The following is a 20,938-nucleotide window of genomic DNA, read 5'->3' on the forward strand; positions in this document are numbered from 1 at the left end:
CAAGTCCTGTAACGTCTATGGGAACGTGTCCAGCAGAGGATGCAACATAGCTCAGCCTGTCAATCTCTTTAACCCTTTCCAAAACTGCAGTGAATCCTAACCTTACGTGTACGTGGTTTTGATTTACACACAGTACCAATTGCAGAATTGGTTCCATTGCTTTATATTGAAACATTAACAGTTTTTAACAGCATCTGGCAATATGGAGCTGAATATTAAATTCATTAATTTAAATGAAGAGCTCATTTTGCTTAATATGTGTAGAAGTCTGTCTATAATTATTTCCAGAAAAATTGAGATTATATAATAGTAATTTAAAAAAATACAACTGTTTTATCGAAAACTCAAGATAACTGGATATCATTGTTCAGTATTGTTTCCAAGAGAGAATAAAAGAAAAATAAACAATTGTTTGTTTTTAGGAAGTTACTATCAGTATTAGGGTCCTTTTCTCTTGCTTTCAAACTCTCACATCTGCATCTAGTCTTTTTCTGTCAGATATCCACAAATTGTAAACAGAAAATCCCAGGAGGAGGAGGATTACCTTACTTTCTTACTTCAGAATGCATTTCTAAAACTTTCTCCTATGTTTAAATCAAGAAGTTAATATATGCTTAGCACATCTGAAAATCTGAAGGCATGATTTAAAAGCTCTCACAGCCTCATAAGGTTAATTGAATCAACACCTTTTTTTCTACATTCAATCCATTGCATTTACATTTTACTTAATAATCCTGTAGCTAAACAGCCAAAATGAATGTCTAATGTTACCAAAATTTAATTGAATCTACAGTGATAGCAAACCAAAATCTTAAAGGAAAATTGTAAACTTAAAATGTTGCCCTCAACTGTGGGAAATCCAAATTGTTGATGGCAAAGTGAAAACAAGGACTTATATGTATATATTTTACAATTGGATCCATGAGCAAAAGCGATCTTTGCCCTGCAGGAAAAAAGTATTAGCTGATTGTTAAAAAAAGCCCGTCATTCCGTTTCTCTTTTTGTTAGTTTAATAGTCTACAGTATTGTTCTGTTTGCAGTCTTTGCTGTGCTTGCTGTAGGAGTTTTGCTCAGCAGGATGTAGCTTGGGTTGTTGTGGTATCTTTCTGTGAGCTTCTGGTGACTTGGGGAAGAGTCACGAGGAGTGTTTGCTCAACTATTTTCAGAAGTATCCCCATGGATTTGATATTCTAATCATATCAGGGACGATTTTTTTAAAGCAAAAATTATGATAGTAATTATCCCAAAAGTCTGATTATAAAACATCTTAATGCTCTGTGCAGTTGTTACATAATTCCATATTAATTCAGCTACAAGTTGTTATCAAAAGGAGTAGCATGAAACCTTGGACCGTCATTTTAATTTAGTAATTCACGCTATTTATGTAAATTCTCTGTTTGTTAGGAAAATAAAATACCTCTCACCCCACCAGGATCAGCTTTTAAAACACAGAAATGTAGCTCAGTATAAAACATCTGGTAACTGCCCTTTATAATCATCCGAAGTAAGCAGGCTTTTGAGATGGCAATTAATTAATAAAGAAGAAAGGGAGAGGGTTGTTTTTTTTTAGTGATGAGAAATATTGTGCTTTTATCATTGTGTACTGCAGTGCTTTCCTGCAGAAAGTGCTGTCTTTGTCAATAGATAAAGGATTAGAAATGTTACGTTGTCCCAAACCCATCCACTCTCACCCAAGTGGATCTTGTGAAATGGAGCAAGGTCTACTCTGACTTTCTGCTCTGAAGGTTTTTGTGCGTTTGTAAATAAGGTATTGTAGAGCTGAACTTGACATTTTGTAAAGCTGTTTTATTTGGGTAATCATTTCCTGTTCACCAGCTTTGATTGATTATTGAGTAGTAAGCATGAGGGGGAAATTTCTACTAGAAGGGTTTTACTAGAGCCTTCTGTCCTGCTGTAGGAATCGATGGTACCTGTGTAAATGTGTGGTCCCTGGTATCATTGCTTGTCTGTAAGTTCTGCTACATTAGCAGTGATGCACTGATTTCCCTTCATGCTCCATTCAGTGTAAGGTTTTTTTTATCTATCCATTTGGGAATTCTTAATATAACATGCAGAGCAAGTGAACTGTGGTTTCAAAACAGGTATGGCACTAATATTGAAAACATGTCAAGATGAAAATGATTCTTTTACAACAAGAACTTGATCCTATAGACTTTCAAGAGCTGGCTGTTCTTGTTTTGTGACTGTTCCACTGCTGAGATGTTCTGAGTTCTACCTTAAAATTATGCCCTTCTAAAAATACAGTTTGTTAATACAAGAAAAAAAATTGAGGCACTCTTCTTTTGACAGCCTTTTACATAAGTGCTGCCTCCTCAGATCTCCCATCTCTGTTTCTCAGAGCTGTGCACTTTGATTCTGTTTAAAAGTGTGGTAATGAGGGCAAATAGAATTATGTTTCTCAAAGTTGGTGACCACAGTTCCTATTTAAAGGGCTTTTAAGGATTCTTTGAAAGCTTTGAATAGTGGAGAAATATCTGACTTGGAGTATTTATTCTTTTCAAAATAGAAGTTAATGGAAAGAGTGCATTTCTGAACACTAAGATTTTAGTATTGGTACTTATACTGAACTTTTTTTATGTATTTCTATTTATATTTCAGTGATACTCAGAGTTTCAAATCTGTGGGAAGAATCTCTGTTAAAATGTACATAGAGAACCTGCCTGTATATTTGTGCGTACATATCTCCATGCAGTACAGAACTAAAACAAATCATTGACCTTTACCCTTCTGGGAGAAACTTTGCAGTGTGGCTGTTTTAAGACATTTAAGTGTGTCTTCACATGAGGACAGACACATGTTTTCACAATGTTATCTCTGCCCCTGAGATCACAACAAGCAGATGTGGATTTAACAGTGAGAACAAGGAAACTCTGTGTCATGGGTACCAGTATCAGCATTAGATAATTGGGAAATTGTGGGCAATGCTGAAGACAGAGCTTTACAATTAACAAATTACAGTTCAGCCTAATATTACCCAGTGTTATGACTCTGCAGAGGTGACGTTTTCCTTGGTTGTTCATTATGGAGTCAGACTTTCTTATCGCTGCTGAGGAATGGCAAGAACGAATCATACTGGTTTGGAGCTGATATCAGGGAATTGCAAGATTGATGAATGAAGTGTTCTCTCTTTCACTACTTTAAAGAACTCTGTGAGGTGGATGGAGAATTAAGTTTTACTAGTAGTAAGGAACTCACAAAGAATAAAGCTTGTTTATGATCTCTGTTGTATGCGGGATGTTAAAAAGACTGCACAGGTTACAGTAACACAATTAAGTGTGGAACTGAAAAGCATATAGCTGAAAACCAGAAGACATGAAGTACACAGCAGAAAGGAGTGGGTGAACTTATTTCATTCGAAACCTTGTATGAAAATATTAGGCACAATTAACTTGATTTCTGCAGCGTTCAATTACGTGGTTACATGAAGTTACTTTTGCTCTGATTAGGATACAGAGCTAGGTCTTGAGAGCCAGACTGTAGGCTCAGCTGTGCCATAAACAAAAATTACACAGATGCTGTGACAACAGCCTCTGCAGTTAGTAGAATTAGTTAGGGGGAAGGCTTTTCCACTACAGGGCAGACTGACAGCATTTGGCTGAATAATTTTTGATTCCACATCTGGGAATAGAAATTCAAACATAGAATTAGAAATTTTAAGAACAATTTCAATAGTGTTAGTATTTAGGGCAAGAGGTAGCGGACAACATTTTGTTATTTCTGAAGGCCACTACTATCTATCTGAATGAAAATAATACAGAGCACAAAAACGTCAACAGATACCTCAAACCCTTCTGTTGTTACTGAAATTGGTGGTGTTTTCTTGGCTGTCTCTCTTCATGTGTGCTTGAAAAGCATCCTTCACTTATCGCATCCTGATTTGTAAAGCAGTACAGTGCTGTAGAGCAGCACTGGGGACATATTTGAAAGAATATGAAGATTAGTATTGATATTAAATTGATAGCAACTGTAAGTTTTCATTTTGGAATTTAAAATTTGGATCTTAAGATAACTTTTCAGTTGTATAGAATGAGCTAAACACTACTTTCCTAAGCTTGTCATCTAAAACAAATTCATGTCTTCCTAAAAATTAGGAAGCAATTTGATTAATGTAAATTATGAACTTAGCATGTTATTTGTGTACACAAGTAAAAAGTAAGGTGTCTATGAGAAGAAAAATAATTCAGTTTCATCACAAAGCTTCGATGTTATGTGATTCAAATTATTTGTTGATTAGATTTATGTTCAGAATAACTGATGGAAGTTTTACCAAGCACAAAATTTGAGATGCTCAGTACCGGTTAACTTCAACTCTGAGTTGACCTCCTGGCCAGATGCAAATAGGAGCAGTTCTGATAATGGTAGTGTTAATGGTAGTGGATCTATCTTTACATTATTAGGAGGTTTAGCCTGTTGACTTCAGAGAACTTACCCAGCATCTTAAAGTTAAACATGTGCATGAGTCTTCATTAGGATCTGAATTGTAGTCATTACCTATCGAGAGAGAAAATTGATTTATGATCTTGAAGTTCAGGTGGTGGAGCAGCTGTGTAATGTTGCATTCAATTCATTATAGTGGTGTGTCACCCTGGAATGTCTGTTAAACAACATGAATCATTAATACCAGTGAAATGTTAAAAGCTGCACGGCCGTGATGCAGGTTGGTGAGGTTGCACAAGAGTGGTGAATGCTGATGATAACTGCTGTATGACAGTTAGGGATTTCATTCTTCATGTCTGCTACTTTCCCCCGTCCATCCTCTGGATGCGTTCCACCTGCAGGTTTTCATGTCAAACACCAGAGTTTTATTTTTCTCTGTCAGTGCTGGTCAATAGAGTCCCAGCCTGTTTGAGGCATCTTTTTGCTCGCAGGTAATCCCAATGGGAGGAACAGCTGCAGCTTCACACAGGTGCCTGTTCCTCTCCTTATTCCACTGGAAAGACAAACGAATAGCTTTCCCTCTTCCTATTCCAATGTAACCTTTTTTTTTCTTCTTCTTTTTTTTCCTCTAGAACAGAAATCAGTATGTTTTCAGAAGCTACTGTGTCTGGAATAATTATCAGGCTGTCAGCTGTTCTCTGAATTGCTTCTTCCTTCCACTAAGGGTACTGAACTCAGTGCAATCTGAGTTTTACAATGCAAACGTGTAAGGATTAGCGGATAACTCATCTAGGACACCAGCTTTGTATTTTGTTAGGAAAAAACTGCTGACAAACTTCACGGGTGGTGTGTGCTGCTGTGCAGGGTGAGGTGAAGCAAAGCTGCTCTGTAGGGCTGCTCAGTGCGGGCAGGCAGCCGGCCGATACACTGTGTGCTGCTTCAGAGCTGAGTTTGTGGGCTGAGTGTTTGGGCCACGGGGCGCTGCGGCTCTCACAGTGATCTGTATTTATCCTGCCTTCTTCTCTAGTAGTGCTGCATGACTCCGTGTAAGGCGCGTCACTTAACAAAAGCCACCAAAAAAGGGTATGAGATTCATAGAGCGGGAAAGGGAATGGGATTTAAAGCCTGAAATGAAGCTTCATTTAGGCTTTCCATATGGGATATGTGAACAGAAAGTGGCTTTGCCTCGGAGAATCCATTGAGTTTTGGACTGCATCTAAAAAAGGAAGCAGAGAAGTGAAACGTTATCCACTGTCATGGATTTTTATATCATTTAAATTCATACTAATTTGCTGTTCAGTAATTAAGTTCCTTCAGATTTAAGGAAAATCAAGATCCAGCTAGTGTGATTAATCTTGTGAATAAAAGGGTTTAGGATTAAACATTCTTTGTGTGACACTTCAGCAGTATGCTTTTATAAAAGACACAGCAGGACTTAGTCTTGAAGTGTCAGAATACCTCTTTTAGTGACAATGCATTTATACATTCAAATTTTCGAAGAAAGTTGGCAACCCTTTTACGGGTTCAATTTGCACCTGTCATTCACTTGTAGATGCAAATTTGAGTTACATGCAGCTCTAATTACAATACTTGATTGTCATCACAAATCAGGTAGTAAGAGGTGAAATGATCGAGGTTTGTGCTGTCATTTGTTGTTAAAACATGAGTGCAAATGTTATCATCAAAAAGCAAAGACAACCGGAGCTTTGCCCTGCTGATAGTTCTACAGATAAGTGCATTATGCAAATACAAGGAGTTTACAGGGAGAAGTAAGGAAAGAAGGGAGTGTGTGGTGAAAGCAAGACAATAAGCGACAATATAAGGTGGATTATTTTGTCTATTGCAATAAATTATGATGGCAGAGATTTTTTTCAGTTTAGTTTTGCCATTAGACCTAACTGCCATTTGTACATCTAAATATCATTTCTGTTAAGTATTCTAGTTCTTTTCCTTCTGCTGACAGCTTTATAATTTTCAAATGAAAGAAGATAATGATATAATATTATTCACCAGATGATTATTGTGCTGCATCTTTCCAGTTTGTCATTACCTTTATAAGAAAAACTATTACATAGTTACGTTTTAATTTCAACATGTAAGACTTGGATTTTTTTTTTAATTTTCTTCGCTAAAAATGCTGAGATCTGACTGTTAATTATAATTCATCATTTTCTTTCAAATTATAGAACATATGTAAAACACATCATTGCGCTTCAGCTAATATCTGATAGGTGGATAATTCTGCACTGATGGTATTTTTGTTCACCTGGAGGGCTTGCACAAAAAAGGTAGTTTGAGTAACAGAGGATTGGTTATTTTGTACTTCCATCTGAGCAGTGCCTAAAAAGGCAAGGTGGCTTCACTTGAGGTCACTTCAATTTTGAATTAAACCAAACAAATGAAGAAATATCCAAGAAGCTGCTTATTAAAGATCATAGGTGCATCTTTAATCTTTTAAGGTGCGCACTAAGAAGTTCCATGGAGTTGCAGTCCATTCAGTGAATTGTTCTAATAGCTCTTCTTTCAGCAGTGTTCCATAATCTCACCTCTTTCCCTTTCTGTTGAACAGACACCTGAGCTCAAAGGATGATTATTACTGTGGTGATTTCTAAATTGCTAGATCCCAAGCATCTACTTAACCTAATATAAAAGGTCCTTTACTTGTTCTGACTTTTCTCATTACTAAAGGAGAACTCTTTGGCCCAAACAATAGCTATACACAAAAGAAGAGATGTATTAAGTCTAGGAGATTTGTTCTGTTGTTTTGCAAAATGGTGTCAACTTCCACTATCACTTCTTACCATGAACAGCTTTCCAAGGCCAAGAAGCTAATGACATCCCAACATCCATTCCTCCCATGCGCATCTGGACTAAAAGGCCACAGCTAATTTCTGCTGAATCAAGAATTTATAATCAGCTTTAATGTATTTAGGAGCTAAAGTACATTAGTCCTTCATCAGAGGGAGTGATAAGAAACAGTATTAGTATGGCTGGACTTTAATTATTTCTGAGCACATAATTACTCTTCCGTTAAGTGGGCAGGAGTTATGATACTTCCTTCATTTTGAGCAAAGGAAAGCCGCCTGCGAACACACAGTGGTCAACTGCAGAGATTCTTCTCCCTTTCTCTGTGAGGCAGAGAGAAAGAAGAAAGCAGGTTTAACCTGTGACATCTTAAACATAGCTCAGGTAGTCCCTTTGGGAAAGGATCTGGGTACGGTGTGTATTGCGGCACGATGATAAGGAAGGTGGCTTGAATTTATACTTTCACTGAAACTCAGAACTGTATAAATAATAAAATCAGCCTGATTATTTTTATAATCCAAATAATGTTTCACTGTACGGTGAAAGTCATAGTATGAGATTGGTTCTTTGTGTTACTTGTTGAAGATTTGACTAGATAAACTTAGAGGTCTTTTCCAACCTTAACGAGTCTATGATATTTAATGCTCTGTGCAACTGTTGTTGAAATTTGGAGCCATAAAGGCCAGTTATGTACATATTTTTTAAAAGTAATACTGGTTGTGGTTTCACCCAGAAAAGAAATAGCTCCTTTCTGTGCAAGTTATTTGGAGAACTGTATGCTGTTTGCCCTTCCAGATTCTACTTTATTCCTTTCTGGAGACCTTTAAAAAATTAATATAGAAACCATGTACATGATTTGTGTGTGTATATGTTCAGCTGTGCCCGGTTCTCCATTGCAGTTAAATGCACAGCTCTAAGAATTTTAAGCTAATTCTTCCCGTACCTGAAAACCCACCGTGAAATAATTATTCTTTGCATGCATCTTTTACTTTCGTAGTTTTATTCTTTTGGAAGTAAGTTGCTGTGCTATGAGAATAATGGGCAACAAGTCATTTGAATGTGTGTATTCAGATACGATCATGGTATCTAGACGCCGTATATTGTAAGATTACAATCAGGGCTTCTGGTACAAAAAGCTATTGTGCTCACTACAGAATGGTTGTTGCAGTTGTAACTATGAAAATGCTTGTGTTTAATTTCTCGTGTGTAATTCTAGTGGTTCTGTATTTAGAATAAGTTTAAAGCGATACTTCTGGCTGATGCAGTAATTGAGGTATTGAGTTTTGGTTCTCAGTAACATGGTCCAGCTCCTAAATTCGCAGCTAAAATCTCATGGTGCTTCATGGGTTGTTTCTGTTTCTCAAATCCATGCACCCGGTACGAACATTTTTTATTTTTTTTTAAATGCATCACTCAAATACATGGTATTTCACCAAAGACCTACAAGTTTACTGCTGAATGACTAATATCCTGTAAAAGAAGAGCTTCTTCAATGCAAATGTTATAACAATGGTGCTCAGATTTAATGCATGTCTCTTGCCTACATCTACTGCAGATATCAGCACATACCGTTCATCTTTTTTTGTTGGTGTTTTTGTCTATTGCTATTTTATGCATGAGATGGTTCTTGTTTTCAACTCTGTGCTTGGCTGGCTTTTTTTTTTTTTTGTTACTTAGTCCTGTGTTTGTACTGATTGCTTTTTTGCATGCAAATTACAGAATGTCATGGAAATGAGAGCTCTGAAAAAAAAAAAGAGAGAAAAAAAAGGAAAGATAATGCTGAGTTCCAACTGTCTTTTGTTTGTGCATAAGTGTGTAAAATATGACGTGGAAATATTTTCAAAATGGCCTTTGACTTTCCTTCTGGTGTGTATTTTTATTACTCAGTAAAAGCGTGGGCATTTTTCCCACTGGAAAATGTGATGAATCTATTAAGACTTGTTAATGATATAGTGCTGGGCATGAAAAAAATGGTGTTGTAAACTATTTATGGAAATAAGAAATTATTATAGAGTGCGTTCTGCCCAAGCTAGAAGTGCAATTCCACACTCAGTGTAACTTCTGGGTACTGTGGTGAAACCCTGGCCCCATTGAAATCAATGACAAAAATCTTTGCTTTCAGTCGGTCTTGGATTTCACATTTGTTTTGACTTTACATATGGATTTTCATGGTTCTTCACAGATATCTCAGCAGGTGGTCAAAGGTTTCAAGGGAAACTACAGTTCCCTTAAAATGAGAATGTAATAAATGTATCAAAAAGGAGAAAAAAAAAAGCAGATGTTTGTTAGCTACCTCATTGTACCAAATGAAAGACAATTTGACATTTGTCTCCATTATTCCTAATAAGAAATGTAAGTGCTTATTTATAGTTTATTACAGTGGGTATGCTTTTAGTAAACAAGCTTTGATTCTTCATTTGACAAAAATAAAGCACTGGGCACGCTTTGATTCGTGTGCTGGTTGTTTCTAATAGCCATACCCCTAGGGAAGGTTTTGCAGTAATATTTAAAAACTTAATGAAAAATTGGTTGTTAGAAACTAAGATTTCCCTCCTTGCAAATGCTTTTCTTGAAACGTCCATGGGAATTTAATATCATTGTTTTTTTTCCTCAGTCTTGTATATTCTTGAATTGTCTTTTTTCCTCCATTTTCTCCGTTCTCAATCCTAGGTCCCCTTACAAAGAAACAGACAGATGATTTAGGTGATAATGACGGTGCTGAAGATGAAGGTATTTTTTTGCCGCCAAACTGATTTGCATGACAAGGATCCCTGAAAATCTTTTTTCTCCCCTCTTTTTTTGACTTCTTGTCTTCTTTTGAAGAGTTTTTTTTTATTCCCATTTTTGATGTGTTTTGTCTTCTTGCTTGTTGTTATACATATATATATATTTTACATTTTTTAAAAGAAAATGTCATTAAGTTCTACGTTTTGATACAAAACAGTAACAATATTTAAAGCAGAGGGTTTTTTGTTTTCTTGAAATGGACTTTTGATATGTTGCATTCCACCTTTTGACTCAATTTTGTCCATTCTATTTGAACTAACACTCTTTTAAAGTTTCTCTGTACACCTTTTTGCATGTTTTCTAACCCTATGTATTTCACCAAGTAAAAAGATGTTTCTTTTTTTTTTCACTGACTGATATCAGTTTGATAAACTTATCAAATATTTTGTTCGTAAGAGGAAAAATACAGAAAACTTAAAAAGTGTCTCTTAAGCAACTGAATCTCCCCAAATACAAAACCTTCTGCATTTATGGTGACCTGAACAAATACAAGTAATTGCATGACTGCCCCACCTCCTGTGGAAGAGGGGCAGCCCTGGAGCAGCTGCAGTACTTGCAGTTGGTGAGGCTCTGCACAGCAACTGTGAATTCAGTGGAGCTAAGCTGATGTCATCTAAAGGAATCTGATCCCATCTGTTTTCTGCAAGTATACAAAGATAACTATCTGCTTGTGTTCCTTAGAATCCCTATTACCAAGTAATATCAAAACTTTGAAATGTCAAGCATACAATTCTGTTTGTGAATTCTATCTGTTATAAGCTGAGCAGATTTGATTTTTGTTCAAGGCAGTGAAAATGGTAACAAGGGGCTCTGTCTCCTTAGTGGTCTCCTCCTTTCAATTAGATTTATTTCAAAGTTCTGAATCTTAAGCACGTACTTGATATTTTTTATGGTCAATGAGTAAAGCACACATGAGCCTGGTAGTTTCTATTTGTTTCTCTGTTAACATTTCTTTTTTGGCCAGATATTACAATGAAGCCTAATTTGTAAACAGTAAAGCTCTTAATAAGATTTTAATCATAGAGTACATTAACTGTTTTGGTCTTATCACAAAAGATCAAGGGAGGGAACTATGAGCATTCAGTTTCTTAGCCAATAGCAGAACAGACTTTACATGTAAACTCACAAACTTTTTTCATTTTCCTTAATCCTCTTCTAAAGTGCAAGTTAGGTATGTAAATGAAAGGCCACCAGGTGGCCCAAGATTTGAAAGAAGACCTAATTGAAAACCTCATCTGAAAACTCTCGTGCTATTCAGAACTGAGTATGGCAATTGAGATCCATTTAGCTCTATGAGTCCGAGTCATTTTTACATTAGTTCATGACAAAGCATGGCAGAAGATATTCTTGTGAATTCTCTATGAAATGTTACATTGGATTAGCCACTGTAAGAGGGAGTGTGTCTTGTTTTAACAGTATGTTTCAAGAAATGGTTTGAAACCTAGTTTATTCATCGAGTGAACCTTAATGGCTCTCCTAGTTTGCTGTATTGCTGCCAGGACAGATGCTAATGCCTTAACATTTGTTGAGCTGGTGTCTAAGTAGACACACTTACAGGGTATTACTAAAACAGTTTGCTAAAATTCAGCAGTGGCTGCTATCAGAAAGCAGTTTAACACACAGTCAAATGAGAGTAGGGATCTCGGTCTTTGGAGAACCGGCATCCATGTCAAGGAAAACCCAAATCCCACATCGACAGCTGTAGGAGAGAGAGGGCTGTAAGAGCACAGCAATCAAACTGGAGGGAAAAAACACATTTACAGCATTAATAAATCTCTATTTTATGGGACTGGGATTAATTTTCTCTGGCATACAAGTGGCAGTTTTGTTCTCCTTTCTATGCCAATAGAAGAATGTGAGCATTAATTAGATGTTTGCTACTTCCAAGAGTCACAAAGAGACAGGGCAAGCTTCAATTTTTATGACCAATAGATGCTGAAGGCTGCTGGGAATGTCTGCTAGGTTAGTAGAAACCATGTGTGCTGAGGCACAGCGTTTCACTGTCTCCCTGGGGAGGAGTTGCATTGGATGCCCCGTGTTTTGTGAACCTGTTTTCTGCACTGGAGCTCAGAACTGAGGAGTTCACAAACTACCTGTCGTGTATTTGGATATGAGTATGAGGAAAGAGAAAGGAAGTACAGAGCCACCTTACTTGTCTAGATTTCTGATCTGCCCATTAAACACTTTTCCTTTTGCAGTATGATACATTTTTATATTGATTAAAAGTTCAGTTGTGATACTGGGAAAAAAAAAAAAAAGCTGAATTAATGATATAGTTGGAACTGGGAGACCTGGCTTGCATGGCGAGAAGGACTGTCTCACATAGCCACAGAATCCAAGCTACATAAGCAGATGTCCAATGATATTTAAAATGCCCAGGATGATTTCTGCATTACTTAGGAATTTCAGAGCTCCCACTTACATTTGTTGTAAGCCTTTCTCCATGAAAAATCTCTCATAGCAGCTCCTTGGCTCAAATGCCTGGAAAGTATACTATGTTGTGTCATTCATGCATCAGAGTTTGATCAGAAGATTTCATTTGAGAACAGTGTTCAATAATCCTACTCCTGTCTGCCACGAGTCACTACCAATATTGCTGGCCAAACCTTGTCAGCACAAGCGCTGGAATCAGCAATCAAACATGGATCTCTGCTATGTGCTGCAACCAGTGGACCAGGCTTAATTAGATCATTTTTCATTTTTGTTTTGAAAAGACCCAAAGGCAGTAGTGCACATTACCAGCTAATGATCTGCAAATTTGCTGTTTAAAAAAATGAAGGTGTTTTAGGTGTTTTCAGATTTTACCAATGTGAAATGTGTGCACAGTCAAATTATATGAATATCCTTTTTCTCCCAGTCTGATAGCATTCTGGTTTGTGCAGCCCTTCCATGGGATTGCTTACCTGTTCAATAAACATTGAATTACTTGGGCAGGCACCAAGAATATGAGTGGCAAAAAGACCCTGCAGCCAGTGAGCATCTTTGAATTTTTATAGCAGTGGTAGATTTGCCTATTTGCTGACATTCAGGTAAGCAAGATCTAGCGGGGAAGCAAAATGTAAATCATTCAGCAGTTGAATAAACAGCACCTTCCTCGTGCGTGCACACAGTCTAGAGGAGAAGTTTGGCTTAAAAAGCAAAATATCTGGGTAATGCTATTATATTTCTACCAGTCTTAATTTTTGTAAAGCAATACTTTGACTTCATTTAATATGGCTACAGGAGGAAAAAAAAGAAGCTCTTTATGCACTCTTATTTCCTGTATGCTAAAATTCCTAGCATGACTTAATACAGCAACACAAGTTATTAATCAGACTACATACTCAGTGATCACAACTGGACTTCTAAGTAGTTAGTGCAGTATTAAATATCCATGAAGGATTGCTCACAAATGAATTCTTCTCATCCACCATTCTGTCAACCACACATTACTTAGAAAATCAGTCTGTCAATCTTAGATCCTTATTTAGTCCCCAGTGTTATCTGAGCATCTCAATTTTTAATGTATTCACTGTCACAACATTCTTCTGAGATAGAGGAATGCTATTATTCCATTTTTAGAAATGAGGAATACAGACGTTGTGAAGAATGCAGATGCCATGTCCACAGCAAAGCAGGGAACTGTCAGTGCATGCCTCGAAGTGAAGGCTGCAGTGTAATTGCTAGATGCAGCTATTCTTCCCTTCTCCGTTCCAATCCCTCCTGTGAAATAGGAGACAGATTGGGAACAGATGTTGCTGTTTGTTCACAGGCTGTAACTGTGATCATTCTGATCATTTAGTGTGATGCTCTGCCTTACAGGGGCCATTGAACTTCATAGAATGAAGGAAGTTCTTGGTCCAGAGCATGTTTTAAATCAAAAACAAAATTCTCTCTTCAATTTTAAATTGCTAATGATGCAAAATCCATCTGCAATTTCCTTCATATGCTTAACAGACTGTGGCTTCACTGGCACAGGAGAAGAAAGCGTTTCAGAAATCAGGATCTTTTCCAGAAAATCCTATTGCTCTATTAGTATTAAAATAGGCTAGGTTGCTAAGTTTAGCTTTTTGTCTGCTTTCAGCTGTCATGGTAAGAAATGGGGAGAGAAACAATCTTTCCTTCTGGCTCTAGTTGTACATTTTTGGACTTCAGAGATCAGTAAACAGCAGAACACATTCATTTACCTCACAAAGCAACCACAAGTTCCAACTATAATTATGGCCTCTAATGAGTTCCATCCAGGCAGGAGTAGCACAAATTCCGACTCCTATGTGCAGATTCTCATGTTATTTGCGTATTAAATTTTGGCAATGTTATTTTCCATTTACACAGAGAAGCTCAATTCAGATGATGAATTCTAGTGATATTAACACTTGAAAAAAAGCATAGTAAAAATTTTGACAGACCTTTAGTTTAAGGACCTCTTGGGGCTCTGCTATATTTTTATCAGTGTTGAGTATTGCTTGTACAGTGAAGAGTCTGAGCTTTTGCATTTCTAGCCATCCTTTAACAGCTTAAAATTGCTATTTAGCTGGCCATTGAGATCCCACTGTAATTTGAACATGCTCCACATGCATACCTGTAGCAGCCTTCAAAAATTCTGTCCCTTTTTTTTTTTACATTGCAAGAGAAATATGTTTTTCATAGACATCCATCAGGAACTCAAATCCCTTTCTTTCAGGCAAGCGTAATTAGGCATTCCAGGGTACCCCCAATGATCCTTTGGTTTCACAGATACAAAAATAAATGGAAGAAAAAGAGTTGTTAATATTTAGCTCAAACTTGAGGGGTAGTGGCAGTCTTTTAACATATGAAATAGGGCTGAAACTTTCACTGCATTCCCACCAGAAGTTCAACAGATGTTTTAGAAGTCTCAGGCCACCTAGTTAATATCACAGGTTTAAAACATAACATTAATTGGATGTTTACATATTAATATTGATGAGGGCACTTGCTAATTTATAGCATGCATCTATGAGGCATTTGATGGATTTGAACTACAGGACTGCATTCTTTCAGTAGGCTTTTAAACAATCAGAAGTATTGCACTGATTGGTACTATGCTCCATTAAATCTTACAGGAAGAACGTTTGTGGAAGTGCACCACTTTTATCCAACTCTGATCTGTGTGAGGAATATGTAGGTTTTACAGTAACCTACTTAAAAGTCATCCACTGCTTTGGTGTTATTTCAGGTTCCAAAAGCCATGAAAAGGTTACTTGGAAGTCTGCATCACAATTTCACAATTTTTATTTAGAAATGAAATTTTTTTAGAAAATTCCAAGTTTTCATTTAGCAAAGACTGCTCATGACATCTACAGTAAACTGCCTGTTGTTGTGAGCTGTATCCCAATGAGGTTTCTTCCTTTCCTGTTTTGGTTGTTTTCTGCAAATTGTACTTAAGTCATGTGGCCAACTCACATGAGCTTCAAATGACTGCATGTGTAATTATGTTTTGTTATATATGACAGCCGTGGCCAATATTCACAGTCAGACCCAGTTCCCCGTTGTGTGATATAACAAACACAGAATAAAGAATAGCCCCGTTCCTAAATTGCCTGCAATGTAATTAAGAGCTGGCATAAAAAGCAGTTGCAACAAACATTAGAAAGGTACAGAGGAGAGATGATGGAAATCATAATAAGAAAGTTAATGTATACAGCATATAAATAAGATCATTCACTGCAATATCGTAAGACCTACTTGTATGTTTTATAAAGTAGCACTTTAAAGCCAAACAAATCATTGCAATCAAAACTTACCTTCTGGTGAATAAAAACAGAAGAGTTGAATTTGAGAAGCGTCTTGGACAGTGCTACTACTGTGTGTCTCTAAATTACTTGTGTCTTGTTTAAAGCAGCACTTTATAAAATGTGCTGTCCACAACTAAATTAAATTGTATCTTAATCTACATTTCTCGGATGAAATAAAATCTACACCAAGGAAGAAGTATTTTAAAATTCCCACACTGTTTTCAGGAGATGGCATGCTCATAGCCTGTGCCTTTTTTTTTATTATTGTTATTATAACATATATTTTTTTATAATAATATAATTATTATTTATATATATAGTAAAATAATAATAAAATGCACCCCAGTTATTTAGGCCTGTTGAGAGCGAGCTACTTCCATGAATAACTGCTCATCTAATTCCATGAACATCTATTATTAATGTGTGTGAGAAAATATAACTGTAGTTAGCAGAGACTACTCCTGAACAACGTGAGCACAAAGAACTGCAGTGATCTCTTTGAGTTGAAAATTATTTCTTTATCTGCATGTAACGTTTACAAACATAGTAGTACTGGGATAACGAAAATATGGTGCAGGCAGAATTTAGAGTAAATTTTGTCTGATTTTAGTCCTGACTGCGTGCATTTCTCAGAAGGCGCCCATTCTTTTCTAAATATCCCAGTATTATTTCGCAGATAAACAGACCAGTGCTACCAACATTTCATTACCGTTCACAGTTGGTGCTCTGTAATTCTATGTAATTTTAATTAAAGAAGAATTCTGAGACAGTCTCCCCCTGTGCTACCACCAAGCATACAATTAAGTGTGTACAGTTTCTGCTGGGAACAGTCAGACAATGATTTCAGATTAATAATTTATTATTGCTTCCATAGTTGTTCCAAATAATAGCAATAATAAAAAAAAGGCACAGGCTATGAGCATGCTATCTACTGAAAACTGTGTGGGAATTTCAAAATACTTCTTCCTTGGTGTAGATTTTAAACATCGGGAGTTTACAATTCTGTCCTATGGATACTGAAGAGAAGTAACTCCGTAGCACTGCAGTCTGAAAATTGCTTGCTGGAGGGCCCTTACTGTGTGCTTGAGTCAGGAAAGCAACATAAGCAATTTCATGTACAACCTTTCATCATCCTTTCGGTTTTGAATAGATGATTGTTCTAATACTTCTAATATCGAAGATCCAATTTCTGATCTTGACCGTTCTGGCATTTTCTTCAAATTACAATCAATATCAAAATAATGGTAGCACCTGGCTTTCTATGAACAGACACATCTGTGCTGATCTTTTCCAGCAAATTTTAAAAGCACAGCTTTTAGTTTAACTGCCCTTCCCTAGTTATCCTTACAGTGCTTCAGAACAATTCCTGCAAGTCTAGAGTGATCTTACCTAGTAGAATCTTAAATAAGATTCATCCAAATTGAAGGAATCAACAATACATTTGAGATTTTTTCAGATGCTGAAGTGAGTAATCAGGGAATTCACTTGAATGCTCACATAATGACAGAAACATATTTGAACCAGAATATGCACTGCAGTTCCTCATTGGGAAGTTTTCATGTGCTCTCTTGTTATTGCCTTTATTTTTAAGGACTGTTAGAATAGAATATTAGAGTTTATGTCAGATGGGGGAAAAGACTCAGCTAGTAAATTAACTCAAACTACATTTTAATCCAGACAAATGAAAACTATAAGGTTGCATTTTAGTTTTTTTCTTTCCAATCAAAGAAAAATAAACCTTTAAAAGCAAATGTTATTCCACCAGTTCTCAGTTAACAGTTTCTTTAAGTTGGTACTTATCAGCAGTCCTCACAAGAAGCAGAGGTGATTCAAGTTTTCAGATATTCAGGATGTCCTGAGTGAATGCACCTATCTGAAAATCACACAATTTGAGGGGGAAATGATACCCAAATCAATGTCCTCATCAAAAGGAAACCTCAAAAGATGTGTCAATATCTAATTTTCTGAGAGAACGGTAGAGCTACTAAGATTTAAAATTGTTGCTTGAGTTCAGTGTCACAGTTAGGAAACTTGCTTTTTATTTGAGTGCAGGGTCATCCTTTTCAAGTGTGGCATAAAGTCCGTGCCACAGTTCAGCAAATTAAGAAGTACCCACTCTCCTTAACCATCAGCCTACTCAGGTTATATAATGTGTGTCTGATGTCTTAGTCTTAAACAGCTTCCAAGTAATTTCTAAAATTTTGGGCTTCAGAACTATCAAGACAGCTAACTTATATATCTATAAAGAATTTGTAATTTATAAATTATTGATTTGTCACACTGGAAGTTACAAGTATACAAGGAGAAAGCTTTTTTATCTTAATATGATGGACTGCCTTCAGCTAAGTGAGCAGAAGGATCAGGCTATGCAGAAATGTGCTCATAGTGGCATTAATGCACATTTTACATCCAGTTCTGCAGGAACACAATCAGAGCACAGCCCCATTGCATCTGAGCAAGTGTTACCATTTTCAATCCCTTTCTGCTTTACTGATGCCAATGCGTGTTTCAAAAATATGAACTCTAGTTATAAGTTTGCAAGGCACAAGGAAACACTTATGTCACCTGCCCATTTTCTTATGTCAAGATGTTGCTTGAGAAACACTTCAAGAAAAATAACCTCACTAAATAAGTAAATAAGTAAATATTGCATGCATCTTTTTTTGACTCTTTCTTGAGATAAAATGTGTTTTAATATTTTTTCCAGACATTCGGGACAGTGGGGGACCTAAGCCTGTGATGGTGTATATACATGGAGGGTCCTACATGGAAGGCACTGGAAATTTGTATGATGGCAGTGTTCTAGCAAGTTATGGGAATGTGATAGTCATCACAGTCAACTACCGCCTTGGGGTACTTGGTAAGAAGCTTTCAGATTTCCATTAATCCCTCATATGTGTAATGTGATTCATGTTATACATGAGTGTACTCTTCAAAAAATAACCAAAATTATTGATACTGTTTCCTTTGGTTTACAAATTTGTCAAAAAGAAAAAAAAGAGGATGAGATAAATGGCATTGCAAGTATTATTTGTGTTGTTTGGTTTGCATTTAGTGATATCAAGCAGGTGTTTCCATTGCTGAGTTGTTCAGGCCAGATCTTGTTTTCTGTGGATAGTGGCAATGTTTTACTTCATAGATAGGTGAATTAGTTAGATATATATAAGTTAAGTCATAGACAATAATGTTTTCTGTTGGAAGTGATTAAGTTTTGATTAACAAATTTTTTTAATGCTTTGAAAAAACTAAGAACTTTATCAAAATATTATTTAGTAAGAGTTACACTGTACACCTGTTTATTTTGAGTTCCGTTGTGGTTTTAAAATGAGTTGTGGTTAGAATTCAATTAACTCCAATACTTCTTTTCTAAACCAAATTGTAGAGTAATAGAGTTATTTCTGATTGTTTCAAATGTGGTGAATGGGATGTGCTGATGCTGCTGGTAGACTTGACTGGTATGTCTCTGGTTGGTTGTATTTCTAAAAAATGTACTTTGTTATTTGTTCACCACGGCCACAGATATGATAAAAGTCTGACAGGTCTTACGGCAATGTTATGATTGTTTGTTTTGTTCTGTGTGTTCTACTGCAGTGTTACTTGCTAAGGCTCCTGCAGGTAGGGTTTCAACTCTCGGATATTTTCAAAGTCAGAAGAGTAATTTTGCAGTACTTGCATAGGTTCCCTGTAACATCTGAAGTAGGTTGACAAGCCGGGTGTCAGAGCAGCAAGTTGGTTCTGAAGATCAGTGAACTCTATTTTCAGTTTGTGGGCAACAGCAAGGTCTGCTACTCTGTTCTTCTTATGTATGGTCATTTTATTTCATCAGCACTTGGTTTATTTCTGTTTTGAAATCAATTAGCATAATGATTGATTTGGTTTTTTTTTTTTCCTGCTTCATCATCTCTGCAATTAATCTCTGGTGGTGCCATGTGTATTAAAATTTGCTATCTGGAAACAGTTTATTTTTTACCAGGAATGGATTTTGACTTAGATTTTGAAGACCTAATCTATGGTAGTTGCCTTTTACAAGGATGGAATATATTCCAAAACAATCAGAAAAATGTCTGTTGCTGGACTTATCTCCTTAGCATCTGGCTGGAGGTTTCATTTGTGATGTACTTCTTTAAGGAAGAAAATACTGATATTTTTCATGTTTGTCTCCCAATTTACTTTGAGTCCTTGGGCATATATTAGTGCTGTGGTTATTAATCTGTAATCTGTGACTATACACAAACAAGTGTGCTTGTCCTTCATATTTCAAACATTTATGTGTATTTCATACCAGAAGGGTACTCTGTTCAGTAATATAGTCGCCGTCATCTGAAGGAATTGTTTGTTTTAATAAATTGTGTAGTCTGGTTCCTAAATTTACTGGCAGTTGCAGTGTTTGAAAGTGCTCATTGCTTGAAAGATGAGAATTTCTTTGTAACAGTAATGGCTTTTCCTTTTGGAATGTTAAGACTGATCCCTGGGGTAACCCACTGCTAACATCTTACTGAGCCTGGGAGGTTTCCATTTGTGTTTGTGCTTTTGTGCTTCTTTGAACTTTGTGCTCTTTACAGAGCTTTCAGGGAGCAGAATGTTACTTTTCCTTCAAGTGGGACCTATTGCAGTAAAACTTCTGAAACTCACAGCAGAATCTGGTGATTGGCACGTATACTTAAGACTACTTTCAAACCAACTAAAATAATCCTTTATCAAGTTTGTAGTGCTTTCTTAGTAAAATAAATGTATTTTTTAACTATATATAAAAGTCAGGTATTTTGTTTCCGGTACAGTGCCATCTGCCAGGTATACAATAAATAATGGTTACATATCTCTAGATGGGCAGCGTAGAAACATGCTGGCAATCAAAAAACAAAATTTGCACAGTTTGCATTTTTTTTCCAGGTTTCTTTGTGTTTCCTAGTGTGTAGACAATTGTGTAAGATAGCCTCAGAGTTGGACTCTTGTGTAATCATACAAGATATCAGCTTTTTTGTTTTCAAACTTGTACTCATCAGTGTACAGAAATGCTCGTCCATAATGGTACAGCAGAACATCACTCTTTTCAGTGGCATCAAAAAAGACACATTTTTACAAATACATAGCTGACAAATTCTCAGCTTCCCTTACCTGACTCACATCCCATAAGATTCAGCTTCTCTGTCCATTGCTTGTGGGAAGACTAGATGTCACTTCATTGCTGTGTAAAATGCCTGGCTGTATGGGGA

The 20,938-nt window shown here is 36.4% G+C and overlaps 1 protein-coding gene across 8 annotated transcripts in view; it reads left to right on the forward strand.

Moving 5' to 3' along the window:
* The window catches only part of NLGN1 (neuroligin 1), a 395,611-nt gene that overhangs the window by 199,239 nt on the left and 175,434 nt on the right, over nucleotides 1-20,938 (forward strand). For 6 of the 8 annotated variants that reach the window (XM_048954988.1, XM_048954987.1, XM_048954989.1 and 3 more), the window contains 2 exons: nucleotides 9,874-9,933; nucleotides 18,433-18,585. In XM_048954988.1, coding sequence (XP_048810945.1) covers nucleotides 9,874-9,933; nucleotides 18,433-18,585 — 213 coding nt within the window. The remainder of the gene's footprint in view (nucleotides 1-9,873; nucleotides 9,934-18,432; nucleotides 18,586-20,938) is intronic. The other 2 variants (XM_048954992.1, XM_048954991.1) reach the window with 1 other exon arrangement.

This window comes from Lagopus muta, chromosome 9 (assembly GCF_023343835.1).
Source record: "Lagopus muta isolate bLagMut1 chromosome 9, bLagMut1 primary, whole genome shotgun sequence".
Taxonomy (NCBI): Eukaryota; Metazoa; Chordata; class Aves; order Galliformes; family Phasianidae; genus Lagopus; species Lagopus muta.